Source organism: Gavialis gangeticus, unplaced genomic scaffold (assembly GCF_001723915.1).
Source record: "Gavialis gangeticus isolate Ggan-Ray unplaced genomic scaffold, GavGan_comp1, whole genome shotgun sequence".
NCBI lineage: Eukaryota > Metazoa > Chordata > Crocodylia > Gavialidae > Gavialis > Gavialis gangeticus.
In genome coordinates, this window is record NW_017729033.1 from 57266780 (window position 1) to 57283860 (window position 17081).

Consider the following 17081-nt stretch of genomic DNA (forward strand, 5'->3'; position numbering starts at 1 on the left):
GGGGGGGGGGGGGTACAAATCTTAGAACAAGTTCTACCATTTTTAAACCAGTCTGTGTATGCTGCACTTCTGTTTGATTATGGGTATAGACCAGTTTTTTTATGATAAATTTCTGGTCTGTTATGAGAATAGACCAATTTCCAATCACTTATACTAGTAAAAGTAAAATTTCTGTACCTGGCCCACACGAGCAAAGTGAAAGAGAGAAAGTAATAAGGTTCAAAACAAAGGTAACACATCATGGAACTGACTTCTGTGAGCACTGCAACAAAGTTATTAGTGGAAAAGAACTAGGGATTTACACTGTGTTACCATGCATAACTGAAAAGGGAGAAATCAACCACCAGGAAACATTCTTATTTAGCTTTCCTGCCCTATTTCACCTTATTGCTCTACAAGTTGTAAAACTTCCTTGGGTTTTCCCCCAGCCTTATTTCAGATTCCTGACAGAACTCACAAGCTCTGTAAACTTCCTTCTGCCCTGCTTAATTCATCTGCCCATTCAAGTCATAACCTAAAGTTCCATTTTCAACTTTACCGTGAGTCCGTTCCATTCCCCTGTCCTGGGGAGTCACTGCCATGTGCTCTAATTGGTATACAACCAAATGTCACTCAAATTCCAGTTAGTGTAGAAATTACTGCTCACTCCTCTGTACTGTCCTGCTAAGCAAGCATATAACCCCTGATGGCTTTGGAATAACTTCAGAAGGCAAGTCAAGGTATATTTTAAAATTATTGTGCTTTATGATTTGAGATCTCCTTTTAATAAAGATCCCTTTTTCTTACATTCTATGCCAGTACTTAAAACCACACTTTTATTATCTCAGCACTCAAAACCATGGAGGTTGGGGTTGTGTGGGCACTAAGGTGCACATTTAGCAGCCCAGAGGTCAGACGTTTGAGTCCAAAGCAGAAACACTCAAGGCACGGACTGTCAGATTCCAATGAATCTGTGAATTCTACTAAATACTTTGTCAGAAGGATGGACAGACAGATCCAGAAGCATGTCTGGAAGCTAGTCACTGAATATTTTCAGTGATGTATTTCATACTCTAGAATTCACTAATCCCTCTAGTCTCAAGATAGACCAAAAAAAATTCTCTCTACTTGCATAGATTCTTTTTTGAGGCAGAGGATTGGACAGTAATTCTTCTGAGTGGGGAATTTAAATACCATTTTACTCAAATATAACACAAGTCCTCTCCCCGACCTCCATCAGCATAGGGGAAAAAAGCCCCTCACCTGATATATGCATGCCAGCATCCCTTCCTCCTCCCTGCCCCTCCCATCAATACATTACTACTGAACTGCTACATAAGCTCAGTCATGGGAACCAACTAACTAAATATAGCCAACACACTGGGCAATCACACTGATATATATGAGAGAGAGAGAGAGACAGAGATGATGATACCCATTGTGCTCAGACCTCCTCAGCACCAACTCTTTTTAAAGTTATGGTGAACCACTACATCAAATATACTTTGACTTCCTCTTTACTCCCACAGCTGAGCAGTGCCTTTCTTTTCCATTTTCAATGATTCCTATTTCATCCTGAGCCTTCATGAGTCTGCAAACATAACCAAACTTCTACATAGCTGAGGGACTGATGCCTCCTTTCTTGGCCTGTTACATGTGATTAGTGGGGCCTTGCCCTCTATGGGGTGGTGATAGACCAGGTAGCCCTGTGTTACATCTGTATATAAATTTTTGGAGGATCCCAGGACTTGTGACAAGAACAGCCAGTTCCAGTTATGAGCGGGGAGCTAATTAACGCATGGCTCCTTTGTGGGTGGTATCTGGAGTATAGACATGTACTGAGCAGGGCTGGGCTGTACGGTCATTTTTACTTGAAATGTTGTGGACTTTGTTAGGGCATAGCCCAAGAAACTATAAGATAAGTTATGAACCTTTTGGCTCTGGACTAATGATACATAATTTGTACTATGTATAAGCAGGTACAAAAGTTCTGCTCCAAAGTGTGTTTATGGAGTACCTGTGCTAAAACCACAGTAGTCTGCAAAAAGTTAAAATTCATCAATTCTGGATGAATTTACCCACAGTAATTTGCATATAATGCAAATTGTTATGGGTATGTTTATTGCGAAGTCAGTGTTTTTCTGGTCTCTTCAAATTAACAAGGTGGGTGGAGGTAGAAAGCAACTGCTGCAGTTCTGACCCTGGCCTTGAGTGGGACCCACAGCAGTCTCCTTTCACCAAGCTGCTCGCCCTTTGCAGCTTCTCCCCTTCCCTCTGTCCCTTTCTCTCCTTTACTGTGACAGCTCAGTTCCTTACATGTTCTGCTGGAGAAAGGAACAGAGCCTGAACACTGTCTGACACTATGGGGAGCAGGAAGCCTGAAGGAGGAAGAAGTGAGGGGGAAGCAGAGGGCAAGGGGGCCACCTGACCCTCCCCAGCAATGCAACTCCACCAGCTTGCTGTAGCAGTGGGAGGGGGATGACTTCAAGACAATCCTCTGATAATTAGATTCTGCACCTGGAAAATTATAACAAATGTATACATTTCCCTGTACATAGAATCTAATTATTGAAGGCTATTTTATATTCATGTAAACATGGTAGTTAATAACCAATTTTGTGATTTAAAATAAGTATTAATGCATAAACATTTACAGTTTTTGGTTAGCCATATTTTATCAATCTGATACTTGCTGAAAATAGTATAGTGAAGGCATTAGGTTAAAATGTTTTCTCAATATTTACTGCTGGTTCCTACAGTTTATAAAATGCTTAGAGGTAAAAACATTCAAAGTTAAAATGTGAGCAAGAGGAACAGATAAATATACATTTTTCCTACATGCACATCAGATCATAATTTCATGGGAACAACTCTGTACTGACAGATTTATTTTGCTTTAGTCTTATGTTCTTTGTGAAAAAGGCAAACTCTATAAATCACCATAAAGCCATCCAAATCTGCTAAACGACAATGGAGCATTTATTTATTTATTTTTGTTAAAAGCCTTCCCACATCAATTTTCACCACTTACTTGTGTGTCTTTCCACTTGGTAATAAAGCTGTTCTCTATATCCATTTGTTTGATCTGGTCTTCATTTATCTGTTTAAAACAGATCATTTTGGTAAGTTAAAAGGGAAAATAATATAATACTTTATTGTCCTTGATAAATTCTTTATGGTTATTAACAAGAGTAGAAATGGAATTTCCTCACAGGAGGGATTGTACATTGTTTTTAACCAGTCTGATACTTTTCCCAACATATAGTATGAAATACTATAAACATTACTAAATGCAAGTCTAAAAGGAGTCAAATCATAGAACTGTTGGTTAGGGGGTCACAGCAATTAGTATCCCCAAGTAATGATTCCATCCAGCTGAATTCAGGGGCCCAGCCAAGAGTTATGAAATACAACATTATTTCTCAAATATGCTCATTATTTAGAGATAAGAGTCTAAGATACATTTTTTTCATACTTCAGTTCTTGCAAGGGCCACAAAATGTGGGGTGGGGTTGGGCATATTATATTCATTATTAAAAGTTGACACTGATTGGAATTTGCAAAAAAAAACCCCCAACAACAACAAGTCATTTTTGTGCCAATGTGAAAAGCTATACATATTCTTTCTTTCATAAAATAACAGCGATTTATGGCAATTCTATAAACATAACACTTTCTACCTAGCCTGTACTAGCTGAGAATTAACATTTAAAAAAAGCAACATAAAAAACAATGATCACTGATTAAAAGAGTTTAATAACTCTGCAAATTGTGAGCCAGAATAACTAACATTAGACAAGAGAGAGACTAGTGAAGGGAACATAATGGCATAAAGCATAGCATAACTAGGTGTAGCAGGACAACACCCTGGGCTCTACCTCTCTGAGGGAGAGGGGACTAAGGGAAAGGAAGGGGGCGCAAAAATAGTTGCAACCGCAACAGTGGCTGATCACACTGCTGAGATCAGCACCACGGCAATCAGGACTACCCCAGGTGTTGCACAGCTGACCACAGCACAGAGCTGTCCAGCTACGCCTCTAGCACAAAGCTAAAGATCACATGAAATGCAAAGAGATTCTCACGCATCTTCTAACTTTCACAATTAAGTCACAACATTATATAAAACATACTTACATTAAAGATTTGCACATAATTTTTAATCAGATCTTCAATTACATTGACTTCTTCTCCAGTCCGTCCTTTAGTTTGAAATAAGCAAGATGAAAATGCTGTGGCTAGATTGTGAGGGTTCATATGATTAATTTCTGAACATTTTTGCACCCTGTTTAAAGGAGAATAAATTTACTTAGAACACTCCCATTGTTGAAAGTGGCAAGGCTTAACTCTATGTTAGTGTGCACATTTACAACAGCACAGTTGTTTCCAACAAAATATTTTTATAAAATGAAATGATACATCTGATTTCATATGCTTATACACAAACAAATCAGATATTATTAGGTAGTATCTTACTATGTTTTGAGAGCTGCATAAGTGACCATTGGAAATTTAGGAACGGAGAGTAGAGATGTGATTAACTTCTTTAAAAATCAACCACCTCTTTAAAAAGGGGTCTATTTTTGACTGTTACACCAATTTAAATCCAAATTAATTTAGATTTATGGGCCTACTTGAAAACAGAATTTAGACCAGTATGTGCATTAAAAACTCACTTTTCCAATTTTCCCATTATTTGTATTAGTTGCTATATACTTAACAGTGGAGAAGAACATGTAAATGATTACATTCATATATTTATATATGTGATAATTTTAAAGAATAGTTTTATTTTTAATCCTAAACCCAGAAAAAAGGTATTGAAGCAAGATTTCTGGATCCCCTGCTTCTGAGAGATATTTTAGGTAAACAAGGTATATTTGTAGAACTTGTTCAGCTGACACTAAGAAAGCTGAAACAAAATCACACAAACAAACAAAATGACTATGAGTAATAATGACCTATTTAAATCAACTGGGATTTTGCAGTGGCATCCAAGTTACACAATTCTGATGCAAACTTTACAGCTTGAAATAAGAGATGGATTTTGCTACGTACACAAATCTGCATGTTAAATACTCTCCATGCCTACTAGGCTTGTAAAATTATTAAAGTAACAAAACATAACTAGGATAGCTAAATACTAGAGCCATAACAGATATTAACTCAAGAAGGCAATCCACATTTCTGTGTGCAATGACAAATTCAGTTAGAATGGGCCCACCCAAAAAGTCAAAAGGCTTGACATGAGTCCTGCCAGTACATGACTGTTCCTTAAAATCTATTTTACACAAATTATTACAACTGAAATAAGAGACAAACTGTATTTTGTGCACTACAAATTAACAGAAATTCAACACATGAGTCTATATAATTAACCATGGCAACAAATACAAAAATTGACTCAATTTGCCAACACACTGACCTATACAGATGTTCAATTAAAGCTGCCAAAGTAGCCCTATTGACTGGTGGAAGCGTCTGAATAAAAGCTCCATACTTTCTTATTCGTTCCTTTTCATTCTGCGTATCTAATGGGGAGGAAATAGAGGGGCATTAATCACAAATCAGATCCAAAAAACAAGAGCAATATTGATCTGCTACTTTGGCAACATCTAGTCATTTAAAATTACAATTCAACCAATCAGCCTGTTCTTCAGAGAGACAATATTGATAATTTCCTATGAATGCAGTCTATTTTGCAGCATTTGGGGAAACAATATAAACTAAAATAAGACTAACTACTGTATCTAAGCACTATTTGCAATTTTTTTTTTTTTTTTTTTTTTTTTTTTAAAAAAAAAAAAAAAAATTGCTAATAGGGCTTAGATACAGGAGTTAGTCTTTTTTTTTTTTTTTTTAAAAAAAAAAAAAAAAATTGCTAATAGGGCTTAGATACAGGAGTTAGTCTTTTTTTTTTTTTTATTACAAGCAAATTGATTATCTGCTCAAGGGATGCATAGAGTATGGGTGCGTGCCCAAATGCAACACATCTTGCAAAATTCCTTTAGCTGCAGAAGAACAATATTTTTCTCCTTTATTATTTTTCATCAAAGTAGTAACTTCATGCCATAAAGAGAGTACAGTCTGAAGCAGTGGAAGAAAAAATGGAGGTGTATTGGTTGGTCAATTAATTTCTCAAGACAACAGAGGTAGTCAGTGACAGACAAAGCTAGTAACAGAAGCACTAGTCAGTGTCTCATACATTGCAAACCCTTCTCTTCCCCCTTGAATCTAACTTGACTTGCTGCATTTTGCCAACAGGCCAAACATACTGACTATCCTGTCAGGGGTAGGAACTAAATCAGTGATTTAATCATGTTTTAATTCTCATCTTCTAAACATATTCCCAAAGTCTAATTTTTAAAAATGTCAGTTCTCTCCAGATGATGATAGACACTCTCTCTTTCAGCAATCCTGTGCACTAAAAATACAGCATACTACTCTATGGCTGCTGACAAATATTAATAATTATGTGATTGGAGCTGAGGAATTTTATGCTCCATTCCCCAAATCATGTGACCTATCATGTCAGGTTACACAATTCTGGAGCATAAAATCCCTCAAACCCCTATTGCATGACTGCTTGTTACCAGCCAGGGGAGGGGCAGCACCTGCAGCTGGGGAGCAGGAGGCATCCTCCTCCCCACATACATGAAAGCAGCAGCTGGGGAGCAAGGAGCTCCTCACTCCCTGGAGTGCTGCTTCCAGTGGCACCCAGAAACATAAAGAAGCTGGAGCTCCAAACTGCATACCTATTTTATAAAGGTCCAGACTACTATAAGCCCAGTATCAGAGGGCTTTTCCCAAGTGTTAAGCACCATAAGCCTGGCATCAAGGAGAGTCTGCCCAATATTAGATTCTCAGTTCTCTTCATGGTGCAGTTGGGGATGGGGAGGTCCTCCATTTTCCATCACACAGTGCTCGTTTAAAGAGCCACCCAGCACTAGCAATGGGGAGAGCTCCCCCATATACAGCTGCTAGGAACAGACAATTCTTTTAAATGGGTGAGTGCAGCAGGGGATTGAGGAGCCTTTCTCCATTGTTGGGATCCAGAGGCCAATAAGCCTGGGTTTTTCTTCTCTTAATTTGCTTAACATGAGTTTTAAGTTGGTATTTAGCCTTAGATGGAGTTTACCACCCACTTTGGGCTGCACTCACAAGCAACCCGACTTAGTCTCAGAATCAACACCTGGTACAAGGCCCAAAATAACATTATTGGATGTAATACCATCCACCTCTGCACATATCAGGTGAATCTACTGAATGCACAGATATCCTTCACCACTTGACAGTTTCTTTAAACCAGCATGTGCAACTGGGGATGGGAGAAGCTCTTTATCCTCAGCTGCACATCCTCTAGAAATAAAACAGGGTTCTGGACCTAGGGTTTATCCCATGCTTATCTCACCAACTGGGCAGGGGGTAGCTTTGTGCTGGACCCCAGGGCTTTCCAGTGCCAGGCCTCTACACTCAGATGAGTGTTGAGATTTAGCACTGAGCAATTAGAGGCCCAGTTTGGACTGAGGGCTGCCCTCTGTCTGCACTAAAGATCAAACATGGAGTTGAGGGCTGTCCCCGAGATTCCAGAACTGCTTCATGCTCTGAGGCTCACTGGGACCCAGCACCACAACAAACCTTAAAGGGCTGCAGAAAAAAGGTTCTTTAAGGTGCTGGGTCCTGGTAAGCCTGCATCCTGATATAGACAATCAGCTGATTGTTAGTGTCAGGACAAGGGGCAGCCCCCAGCCAGGTCGTAGACCTAGGGCTGCCAAGATGCCAATGCTGACAATCAGCTGGCTGTCAGTATGATGAGGTAATGTCATGTGTTCAATTTATAGTGCCATATAAGTCAGCCACAAAGATGTTACAAAGTTTCTGAGTAATCTCTTTGTGGTTGATTTACCATTTTATGGCACCATAAATGTGATCAACATGTGGTACGTTGCTATTTATTCATAACAAGTTAACCATGCCAGAAATATAATGCATGCCAGAGGACACTATATCAGCTAAGCACATGGCTAATAATAAAATATTGATATAAATTTCTTACTCCTCTTTTCCTGTTTCCCTAATTGTTTCTTTAGCATAATGGGACTTCAAAACTGATATCAGGGGTCAGCAATGCAGAGTGCCAAAAACACCCATAACTTTGTAAGTTGTTGGCATGCCAAGGGCAGATGGCAGATGGCACCAGGGGCCTGATCCTTACTGTGGCAGTGAAGCCCCAGGCCCTTTCCCACCACCCACTCAAGGTGCGCATGCCAAGCAAAATGACTACCCCCACTTTATATACTTGCCTACTAGATTTATTAACTACATGTTCGAGGGAAGAAAGCCATCCTCCAGCACTGACAGTCCTACATTCAAGCATTCATCATGCCTGTCTTGCTTAGAAGATCTGACTGCAACATAGTACAAGGTTAGCCTACTGCTTGCAGGTATATAACACCAGCAGACAAAGAATATTACCTTACAGTTCTGGGAAGATTCTTATAGTCACTGAAGTCAGTGGCTTCAATACACTGGAATTTCACCCAATATCTCAAAGTAATTTTTTGCAACAATGTATACAATACTTTTATTGATTATTCAATAATCAAATGCTTACTGTATACAGATACATATTAAAAAATTGGACTTCATATAATGTAAATGTATGTTATTTCTATTTTTTATGTTAAAAGTTCATTTACAATTTATAAATAATAAATTTATTGCACAAAAAATACTGAATTTATTACCTAGAGCAGAGATCCAGAATGGATATAGCTCTTTAGTGAGAAGTGCATCATCTATTTTAGACAGAAAACTTTTCAGCACATCAGTCACATCTTCCAGCTGATGTGTTCCAGTCCTCAATTTAACACTTCTTGCATCTTTTTTGAAGCTCTCTAGCAGTTCACTCACACTGGAAGGATTGCCATCCTTTAGGTAGATGTGCCTTCTACCTAAACCTTGAAAACAAGAACATTGGGAGGAAGAAGATGTAATTTTTTTTAATATCAAAACATTATGCAATTAGCACTGTTTCACTGTTTGTTTTTGTAGATGTTTCCTTTGTTTCCCCTTAAAAAAAAATTTCCAAAAGTGTCAGCACAGATGCTATCCAGCTTTGATTTTCCACAGGAAGTTCTCTGCTTTCCTCTATGTACGGGTGTAATCACCACCAAACCTAGTTACAGCTAACAGACTCCCCATTCCTAGTTCTTTTGTACTGAAGTCAAGCTTGTGGCAGGGCACTTTTGGGTGCCTGCCACTTTAAGGCTGAGAACAGGGAGCCGACAGGTGTGGGCTAGCCCTGATGAGGCGGCCATTTTAGATCTAGGGCCCCAGACCTGAGGCAGCAGTCTGCTGCTGGCAGCTGGGGAGCAACAACACTCGGCTGAGCTATTGCTTGGAACATCCTTGGGGGGTAAGGGAAAGAGCTGTTGGGATGGCAGGAGGCTCCTTGTCCTGGGTATGATTTGAAACTGCACCCTGCTGGAGAATGATGGTCTGGTGGGGCTACCCATGGCAGGGGAGCTCCCCAGAAATGCCAGGCCAGTTGCCTCCCCAGCGAGAGGTGGGGAGGGGCACCTTAAAACCAGCCCCCACATCCTGGTGGGTCACCCAGACTTAGGGACAGGCATGGGGGCCAGACCCATGTAAGACCCCGGAGGCCCCAGGGAGGAAGCCGTAGCATGGCCCAGAGAGAGGGCAGGAGAGTGGCCCCAGAGTGGGGCAGTAATGTATGGTGGGCCCACACAGAGTAGGGGGCATTGTCATGACCTGAAGGACTGTGCATAAGCAAGGTGTAGCATAGGACTGAAGGATGGTCTCAAGGGTTGCACCAGGGATGGTGTTGAGCAGGGCTGAAGGGCAATACACGGGCCAACCTCCATGAGTATGTGATGGTGGAAAGTTGCCCAGCGAGGGGACAGGGGCAGAATCAACCCAGTATTAGGCACAAGGCTAATGCCACGTAGAGTAGGGGAGTGTGAGCAAGCTGAAGGGCTGTGTGTGCAGTGCCAGCATGAGTAGTTAAGTCTGATGGGCCAACCAGGTGGCTCAAGGGAGCATGACAGATTGAGTGGCCCAGTGAGAGGGACCATGCAAGAGGCCCTGTGAGAGAGGGCAGAGTGGAAGATGTCCCAGTGACAGGGGGGCAGTATGATTGTGGCCCTGGAAGAGGCAGTGTGCGAGAGGCCCAACAGGGGATTGAGTTTGCCCTGGCCTGAAGCTGGGGTGCAATAATAAACTAAATGCCATCTGTGAGGCATGGGCCATGGTGTAGGGACAGTACAGAGCCATGTATAGCACCCCCTGGCACTGAGGCATTAAAACAGGCAGCCTCACGCATTTTACAGCAGTTTAAGAAACAGCAAGTTATGGCAGGTGAAACTGGGCGGACTGCTTTACTTAGCTAGGTGGGCAGGCAGTCATGGGACCTGGCCCTAAGATAGCCCCCTGTCACAAAGCTGTTCTATGATCATGGCTTCAAGAAAAGGTTAAAATTCCAACACTCACTTCCAGGTTTCTTAAAGTCATGTGAAAATAAAGTTGGTAAAGGAAAGAAGGCCTTATAATTGTGATACTGTCAATAAGGACAAAAGGTGATTTTTTTCCTTATGTAAAATACCTCTTCTGTCCCTCCAACGAATAAATTCAACCAGCCTTCAGGACTTAAGCATGTGTGCATTCATTCTAGGATATTTCATGGTTAAAGCCTTTACAGTAACACTACTAATACCCACTTAAAAAAGGAGAAAAGTAAGTTCCAAAATCTGGCACCATAAGCAAGAGATTGGCAATTCTACCATCCCTATAGGCGGACTGAAAAATTAAAGAGACACTGCCAATTTGGAGAATAACAACCCTGGAAATAATGTACCTGTATGAAACACCACTTCCAGTTACTGCTACTGAAAGAAGCAAGTAATAAAATAAAGCTTTATAAATGTCTGTTAATTATATGCATTTGACAACACAACTGCACATGTAGTCAGTTTCAATGTCTCTTTTTGTAGAAGCTGGTTTTTTCACTTGTTTCTTTTTTTAAAATTCTGCCAGCAAAAGCTGCTCAGCTGCCAAGTAGCTCATACTTGCTCCTAGTTTCATCTGCATTTTGTTCCATGCTATCTTTTAAACATGTTAGAGGAATGTGTGTGGTGGGGAAGGGAACGGGAGGAGGAATTCTGTCAAAATTAGTGAAAATCACTATCTTGTACTCTCCTTCAACCCACATCTCCTGTGATGCCTACAAACACTACTGTTTGAAAATGGGCCTGTGTTGTTAAATTCCGGGAAAAGGAAGGAAGAGTGATATAGGACCTGTCAATTTGTTCTCACCTTAAAACCTTATCTAGACTTTAAGGATATTTTTTTCATCATTATATCAGCAAAAATATGTATTTTAGGTAAATAAGCTATTTATCCAATATTCAAATACAATACCACTTAAAAGAAAAGGTTAAAGATGCTTTGGCTTAAATATTCCCCCATCATTAACCACATTTTCCTTGCTTTAGTAATTTTTAAGCTTATAAAAACATTTTAAGGTACTTGGAAGACTGCAAGTTCTATTTATATATTTTAAAAAATCCTCAGTTTCCTAATGAATTGAAAGTACTTATGCAAACATGCTTTCATGCTTGCATGTTTTCATGGAAGAGTACCACAATGGAACACAAGGACTTACCACGATATAGTTGGCTCTACTAAAAATGATTCAAATTAAACAAACTGCCAGAAATAAAATATAGAAAAAACATTTTCATGCTAAAAGAAGCCACAGGCATTGTATCTTCCTGAAAGTGTATTTTTAGAAGGTTGATATATATACTCTGTTTCATGATTAAAAAAAAACTTAATTAATTTTCAAAAGTATAACTTTAAGGGAAACAGTCCTGGAGAAATTTACTTAAATGTGGGGGACAGGCAGCAGCATAGTACCACTGCCATCCTTCGACTGACAAAGGAATCTCCTTCTGCAACCACTTTTCCAGATTACTTAAAGTGGTGGAAGAATGAGTAGTTTGTGAAGGAGCAGAAGGAAACACACATTTTTGGAGATATCCCAGAAGGTATGCTTAACGGTTCCATCCTATTCTTTGCTTAGTGGGCCTTGCTCTCTTTCTGAGCTTATATGGCTGTCTCCTGGTGGAGTAAAGGTTGTAGTCAGATTGTATTTTGAATTTTCTGTCATGTGAGGCCCATACTATGACTTCAAAAACAAAGCAACAAAAACTCCAAACTTAAAAATATAAAAGGGATCAGTGTAGTAACAGCCATTTTCAGGATTCATTTTCTTAAACTCCACTTAAACACATTGCAATGTACATTTCTAAACCCATCAAAACTTGCTGCCACAAAAAGCACCCTCTAGCAACAGCAATGGGGTTAATAAAGAACATGGTTTTATGTACAGACATACAAAAACACATTCAATGCAATCTGATAGTGATGCTTCTTAAGTATTATATGAACAATCCTATGAGTTCAACGAGTTGAATAAAAACTCTGCTATACTTACCATACTGTGTAACAAATGCTATACAGCTGTTCACTATAATGGGAACGTCATTTTTGCTGAGCTGCTGATCTTGTAATGCATTACCATCTGTACCTGCTGCTTTTTCAATTGCAGTATGCCAGACCGTGAAATCCAACTTTGTATGACCGTGGATGTATAATGTTCTGCAAAGTTTGAAAATATTTTGTAAGAGTCATAAGGGGAAAAAAGATATAAAAGCTGTCATCACTTTACTAAAAGCAGTACAGTATATCTCATGAAAGATGAATAAAAGCAAACAAATTCAAGAGCTCAAGGTAGCATTTGAAATAAGACATCACTGCACCTGATGTGTCAAATATACTACATAATATTATAATGCCATAATTCTTCAGCAATTTAATGATAATTGTGTAAACAGAATTTCTTACAGAAGATAGAACAGAAGCTATAGACTATGCTCCAGGGTTTGGGAAGGGACTGTGACTGTAGTTTTAGTTCATCTGTGCCCTTCTTGATCTACTCCTGCAGCATACTCTCCTTTGAGATGCAGCTGATAAGGACCTCACTCTCAACAATTCAGGACTTATCATGTCCTCCTCTTGTGTTTTCTCCGTGAGATCCAGGAACTGAAGGAGATTCATTCTCTTCTCATACTCGAATAGGAGAGGCACAAAAGAGAATTAGTTCCCTGTTAGGAAGCTCAGGCACCTGAACTAGTTACCTTTCCCCATTTGCATTCCCACACCCAAGCAGGGACTACAGATGAGGCTTTATAGATCCAAAAGGGTGGGAGAAACTTCTCAAGTACCTGATCAACTATGGAAGGATACATGACCGAGTCTCTTAGTTCACCCGCTTACCAGGAGACATTTCTCCGTACCTCATTACAGTGGTGTTTAAAACAGTCTATAATCTTCATTCTGTTTACGCTTCCTAAATTTTAGCTCCTAGAAGGCAGCTTCAAAGACAAAAAAAAGCTTCAAAGCAAAAGTGTTGATTATTTTAAATTGTTAAATTACCTAATTATCTTTTCCACATTGGGAAGAATGTACTGCTGAATTTGCTGCTCATTTGTAAATAGACTAGATTGGACATCTCCTATTGAACTTTATTTTAATGAAAAAAGGTCTCTACCTCTAAATGTCACAAAATGGTATCGATTTGGATAAAAATTAATTAGAAGTAAAAAAAAGTCACTAAGAGCAAAAATTCTATTATGAATTTTTAAAAATAAATTCCTTTGACTTATTTTAAATTTTCTTTTCAAACAGAATTTATATACAATTAAATCTTTAAAGAATAACATCAACATGGAATATTTGATTTAACAATGTTCTGACACAAGGACTTTTAAAATTTTTTCCACCAAATGGAATTTTGAAAATTTTAAAATTAAATTAAAAGTTTGAAATTTTATATTCCTTTTAGAACAATTCTCCTCTTCCCTTCAGAAGAGATGAGATGGGTTTAACTGAATTTCAACTGATCTGTTACATTAGTTCTATTTTTTTTTATATCATCTTGCACCCAAAACATGCAAGCTCCCTGGCAGGAATGACAGAAATACCAAGGCAGTAGACATTAAAATATGTTTATGTATTGCAGTTTCTTTTCTAAATGCCTGCTACATGCACCAAAAAGGCAGATGCACTCTTTTCAGGCCTATTTTTACATCTGCTCATGTGTTCCAACACAGTTTCTGAAAAGAGAAGTCATTTTGGGGCTAAATAGAAGTGAACAGCTACAAGCACCATTAAACAACAAATCTGAACATTTGGCAGTGCTTTCAGAATTTTGGGACAGAGGTTGAAGCATAATACATGGCTCCCAAGCATCTCCTGGCAGCTGTTCACAATTCTGGTTCATTGTTAGAAGCCCTTTAAGTTACTTTCCAGCAAGATGTGCGCAGCTTCCTCTGCACTGTGAAATATATACTTTTTTTTTTTTTTTTTTAAGCTGAAATATGGAAGGATTTATCTTTGAGGATTGCTCAAGAGAGGAGAATAGACATCTCAATGGATTCTTCTCAACACCACACAATCCATAGGAAACAGGATACTCCAACTGAAACTGCCATTAATTCTCATCAGAAGAATTAACCATTTCTACAATGAGTACTTTAAACTGCCTAGGTTATTATTTGGTAGCATCTCATAGGCAGGATTAGGAACAAGTGCCATACAAAATGTGACACTTCTGCCCAGACAGGTGTACTGAAGATGTATGTAAATCTCATAAGGAAGAAAAAAAGTGTATGTATAGATAAAAGTCCTTCACAGCAGTGGCAAAAAGGGCAAGGGGAGCAGAGAGAGGGAATACCAGAACTGACTGTGGAGGAGCCACCTCCTGCTCTGCCTGCACTTTTTGGCAGAATAGTGTTACAGAGTGCAAGGCACTCTAGTAATTGTAGTTCTCTAGAGTAACAGTGGAGTTTGTTGCTGCTGGCAGGGAGCGCAGTGGAAGGGGGGGGTTCACCCCCATTTTTTCCACCACCAAAATCAGGAGGGTTTTTTTTTCCTGTTTACCATGAGCAACTCGGGCAAAAAGGGAAGGGGGAATTCAGCAGGAAAACTCAGTTCTACTCTAGAGGACTTCAATTCCCAGTCACTGCTTGTGGCTTCTCCTGTATGCCGAAGCCTCCTGATTCAAACGATAGAGGTAGTGGGCCCTGGGTATAGTTGTGCCTCTGCTAGATACTTCTTCTGAACTAGTTGAATCTTTCTAGACAAACCCAGCAAAGCATTTACTAACCCTAAGCCATTTTTGGTATGTATGTCTGTACGACTATGTTGCTACAAAGTAATTGGAAGATAGCAAGAAATGGAAGGAGGGGGAAAACGGTTATAGTGGCATCAGATAATGTGTAGGAATCTTGCTAATACAGCTTGCAAGACCTTCTATAAAACTGTATATTTGTGGCAAGAGCTTTGCAAATCTGGCATTGTCTACACATGTCATTTTCATCCCTTCTCTCACATTTTTCTGTAGGTGCAAGCAAATACAAATCCCCACTAGTTTGCAGAGAAAAAAATTATACATCTCTTTACTATGAGATTAAGGCAAAACAAAGCAGCACATAGTAAAAAGGATGTCCCATTTATCTCATGACTGAGCCACCTAATTTCATAAACACTTTCCAATAATCTCTTATAATTTATAGAGATCATCTTTGAAAATGATTCCTTTCCCCATTACAGTTCTTAGAGAGGCCTTACTTTCCTACCACTGATGGGAATTACATGTTACTATGTACAGAAATTTTAAAACTAAATGAGCTATAAATGTTTGAAGTGTTTTTATCCACTTGTAAAATATTTATGAAAAAGTATCATCAAAACATGCAATATGTATTTAAAAACTCAGTGTCAAAAAAATCAAGTTTTGTTTGTAATATTAACCAAATACTGTATCATACAACCCACTAATTACTAGGACTAAAGAGGTGGCATACATCCAGGATTGACCTGTAACAAAAAGATCTTGTCCTATAACACAAGCAAAATGCTATATTATTTTTTCTTTCACCAGATAACAATACTGATATCATAACAGAAAAAAACCCTGCACTGCATAAAAACAATTACTGTTAGTAACCACAAAGTGGGCAATAACAGCCGTTTAGTTATAGTGCTATCAGAGGTAGTCCCTGCCCCAAGAAATGTTAATACAAGGACTTGATTCTGCAAGCTGGAACACCTGCATGAACCTGCTTGCAAAACAGAGCTTAAGTAATTGGCAACCTTTCCACTGATACTCAGTAATTACTGTGTCTGAAAAATTACTAAGCAGATTGCTATGGTCATCTAACCAGAAGGTGATAAGTGAATGAAAGCTAACGTATGAAAAAGCCACTGAGAATCAGACAGATATAAAAGTTCATCAATATTTCTTAAGCAACAATTAAAAGTCTTTACAATCTGAACAAATGGTTGAAAACACACTTCTATTCTATCTATTCTATTCGCTTATGTCAAAATGGCTTACTGGATCTCAAAAGCGAGTGGAAATGTCTACTAACATGACAGTATTGCACAAAAAAAACTTTGGGTCAACTCAAAGGGCTAACCCAGGGGTGGGCAAAATACAGCCCATGGGCTGGATCCAGCCTGTGGCAAGTCTTTGTCCAGCCTGCAATGGGTCCCTCGGTTCCACCTGGCCCAGAAGGAGTCACTGATGCCTAGAAAGGGAGTCCCGCTGTGGGACCGGCCCAGCCCCGCAGTGTGCAGGAGGGGAGGCAGGATGTACTACAACCAGGTGGTGTGGAGTGGGCCGAGTCCAAAGCAAGTGCGTGATATACTGGGGCTTCACGCTGTTGGCAGTGGTGGGGGTGTGCCTGAGGGTACACAGGCTTCGAGCTGTTGTGGGGAAGGGGAGGTGCTGATGGGTCACCATGGCTCAGAGAGGCACCTACAGAGGTCCCATGTATACCCCACCATACCACAAACCTTTCCCTCAAACTCCACAACCACACCCCCCCACACACAAATCACACATGCCACAAACACTGCACCCACCCACAGCCTCCCCCCACACACCGCCATGTACCTCTGGGGAGGAGCACAGCACACTACTACACACACACACCTCACCACACACCCCACATGCA

The 17081-nt window shown here is 39.6% G+C and overlaps 1 protein-coding gene across 1 annotated transcript in view; it reads right to left on the bottom strand.

The window, feature by feature from the left end:
• Window positions 1–17081, bottom strand: part of ARAP2 (ArfGAP with RhoGAP domain, ankyrin repeat and PH domain 2) — a 258101-nt gene that overhangs the window by 77420 nt on the left and 163600 nt on the right. The window contains exons 20-24 of the mRNA XM_019526331.1: window positions 12494–12657; window positions 8724–8936; window positions 5402–5507; window positions 4114–4261; window positions 3011–3079 (exon numbers count right to left, since the gene is read on the bottom strand). Coding sequence (XP_019381876.1) covers window positions 3011–3079; window positions 4114–4261; window positions 5402–5507; window positions 8724–8936; window positions 12494–12657 — 700 coding nt within the window. The remainder of the gene's footprint in view (window positions 1–3010; window positions 3080–4113; window positions 4262–5401; window positions 5508–8723; window positions 8937–12493; window positions 12658–17081) is intronic.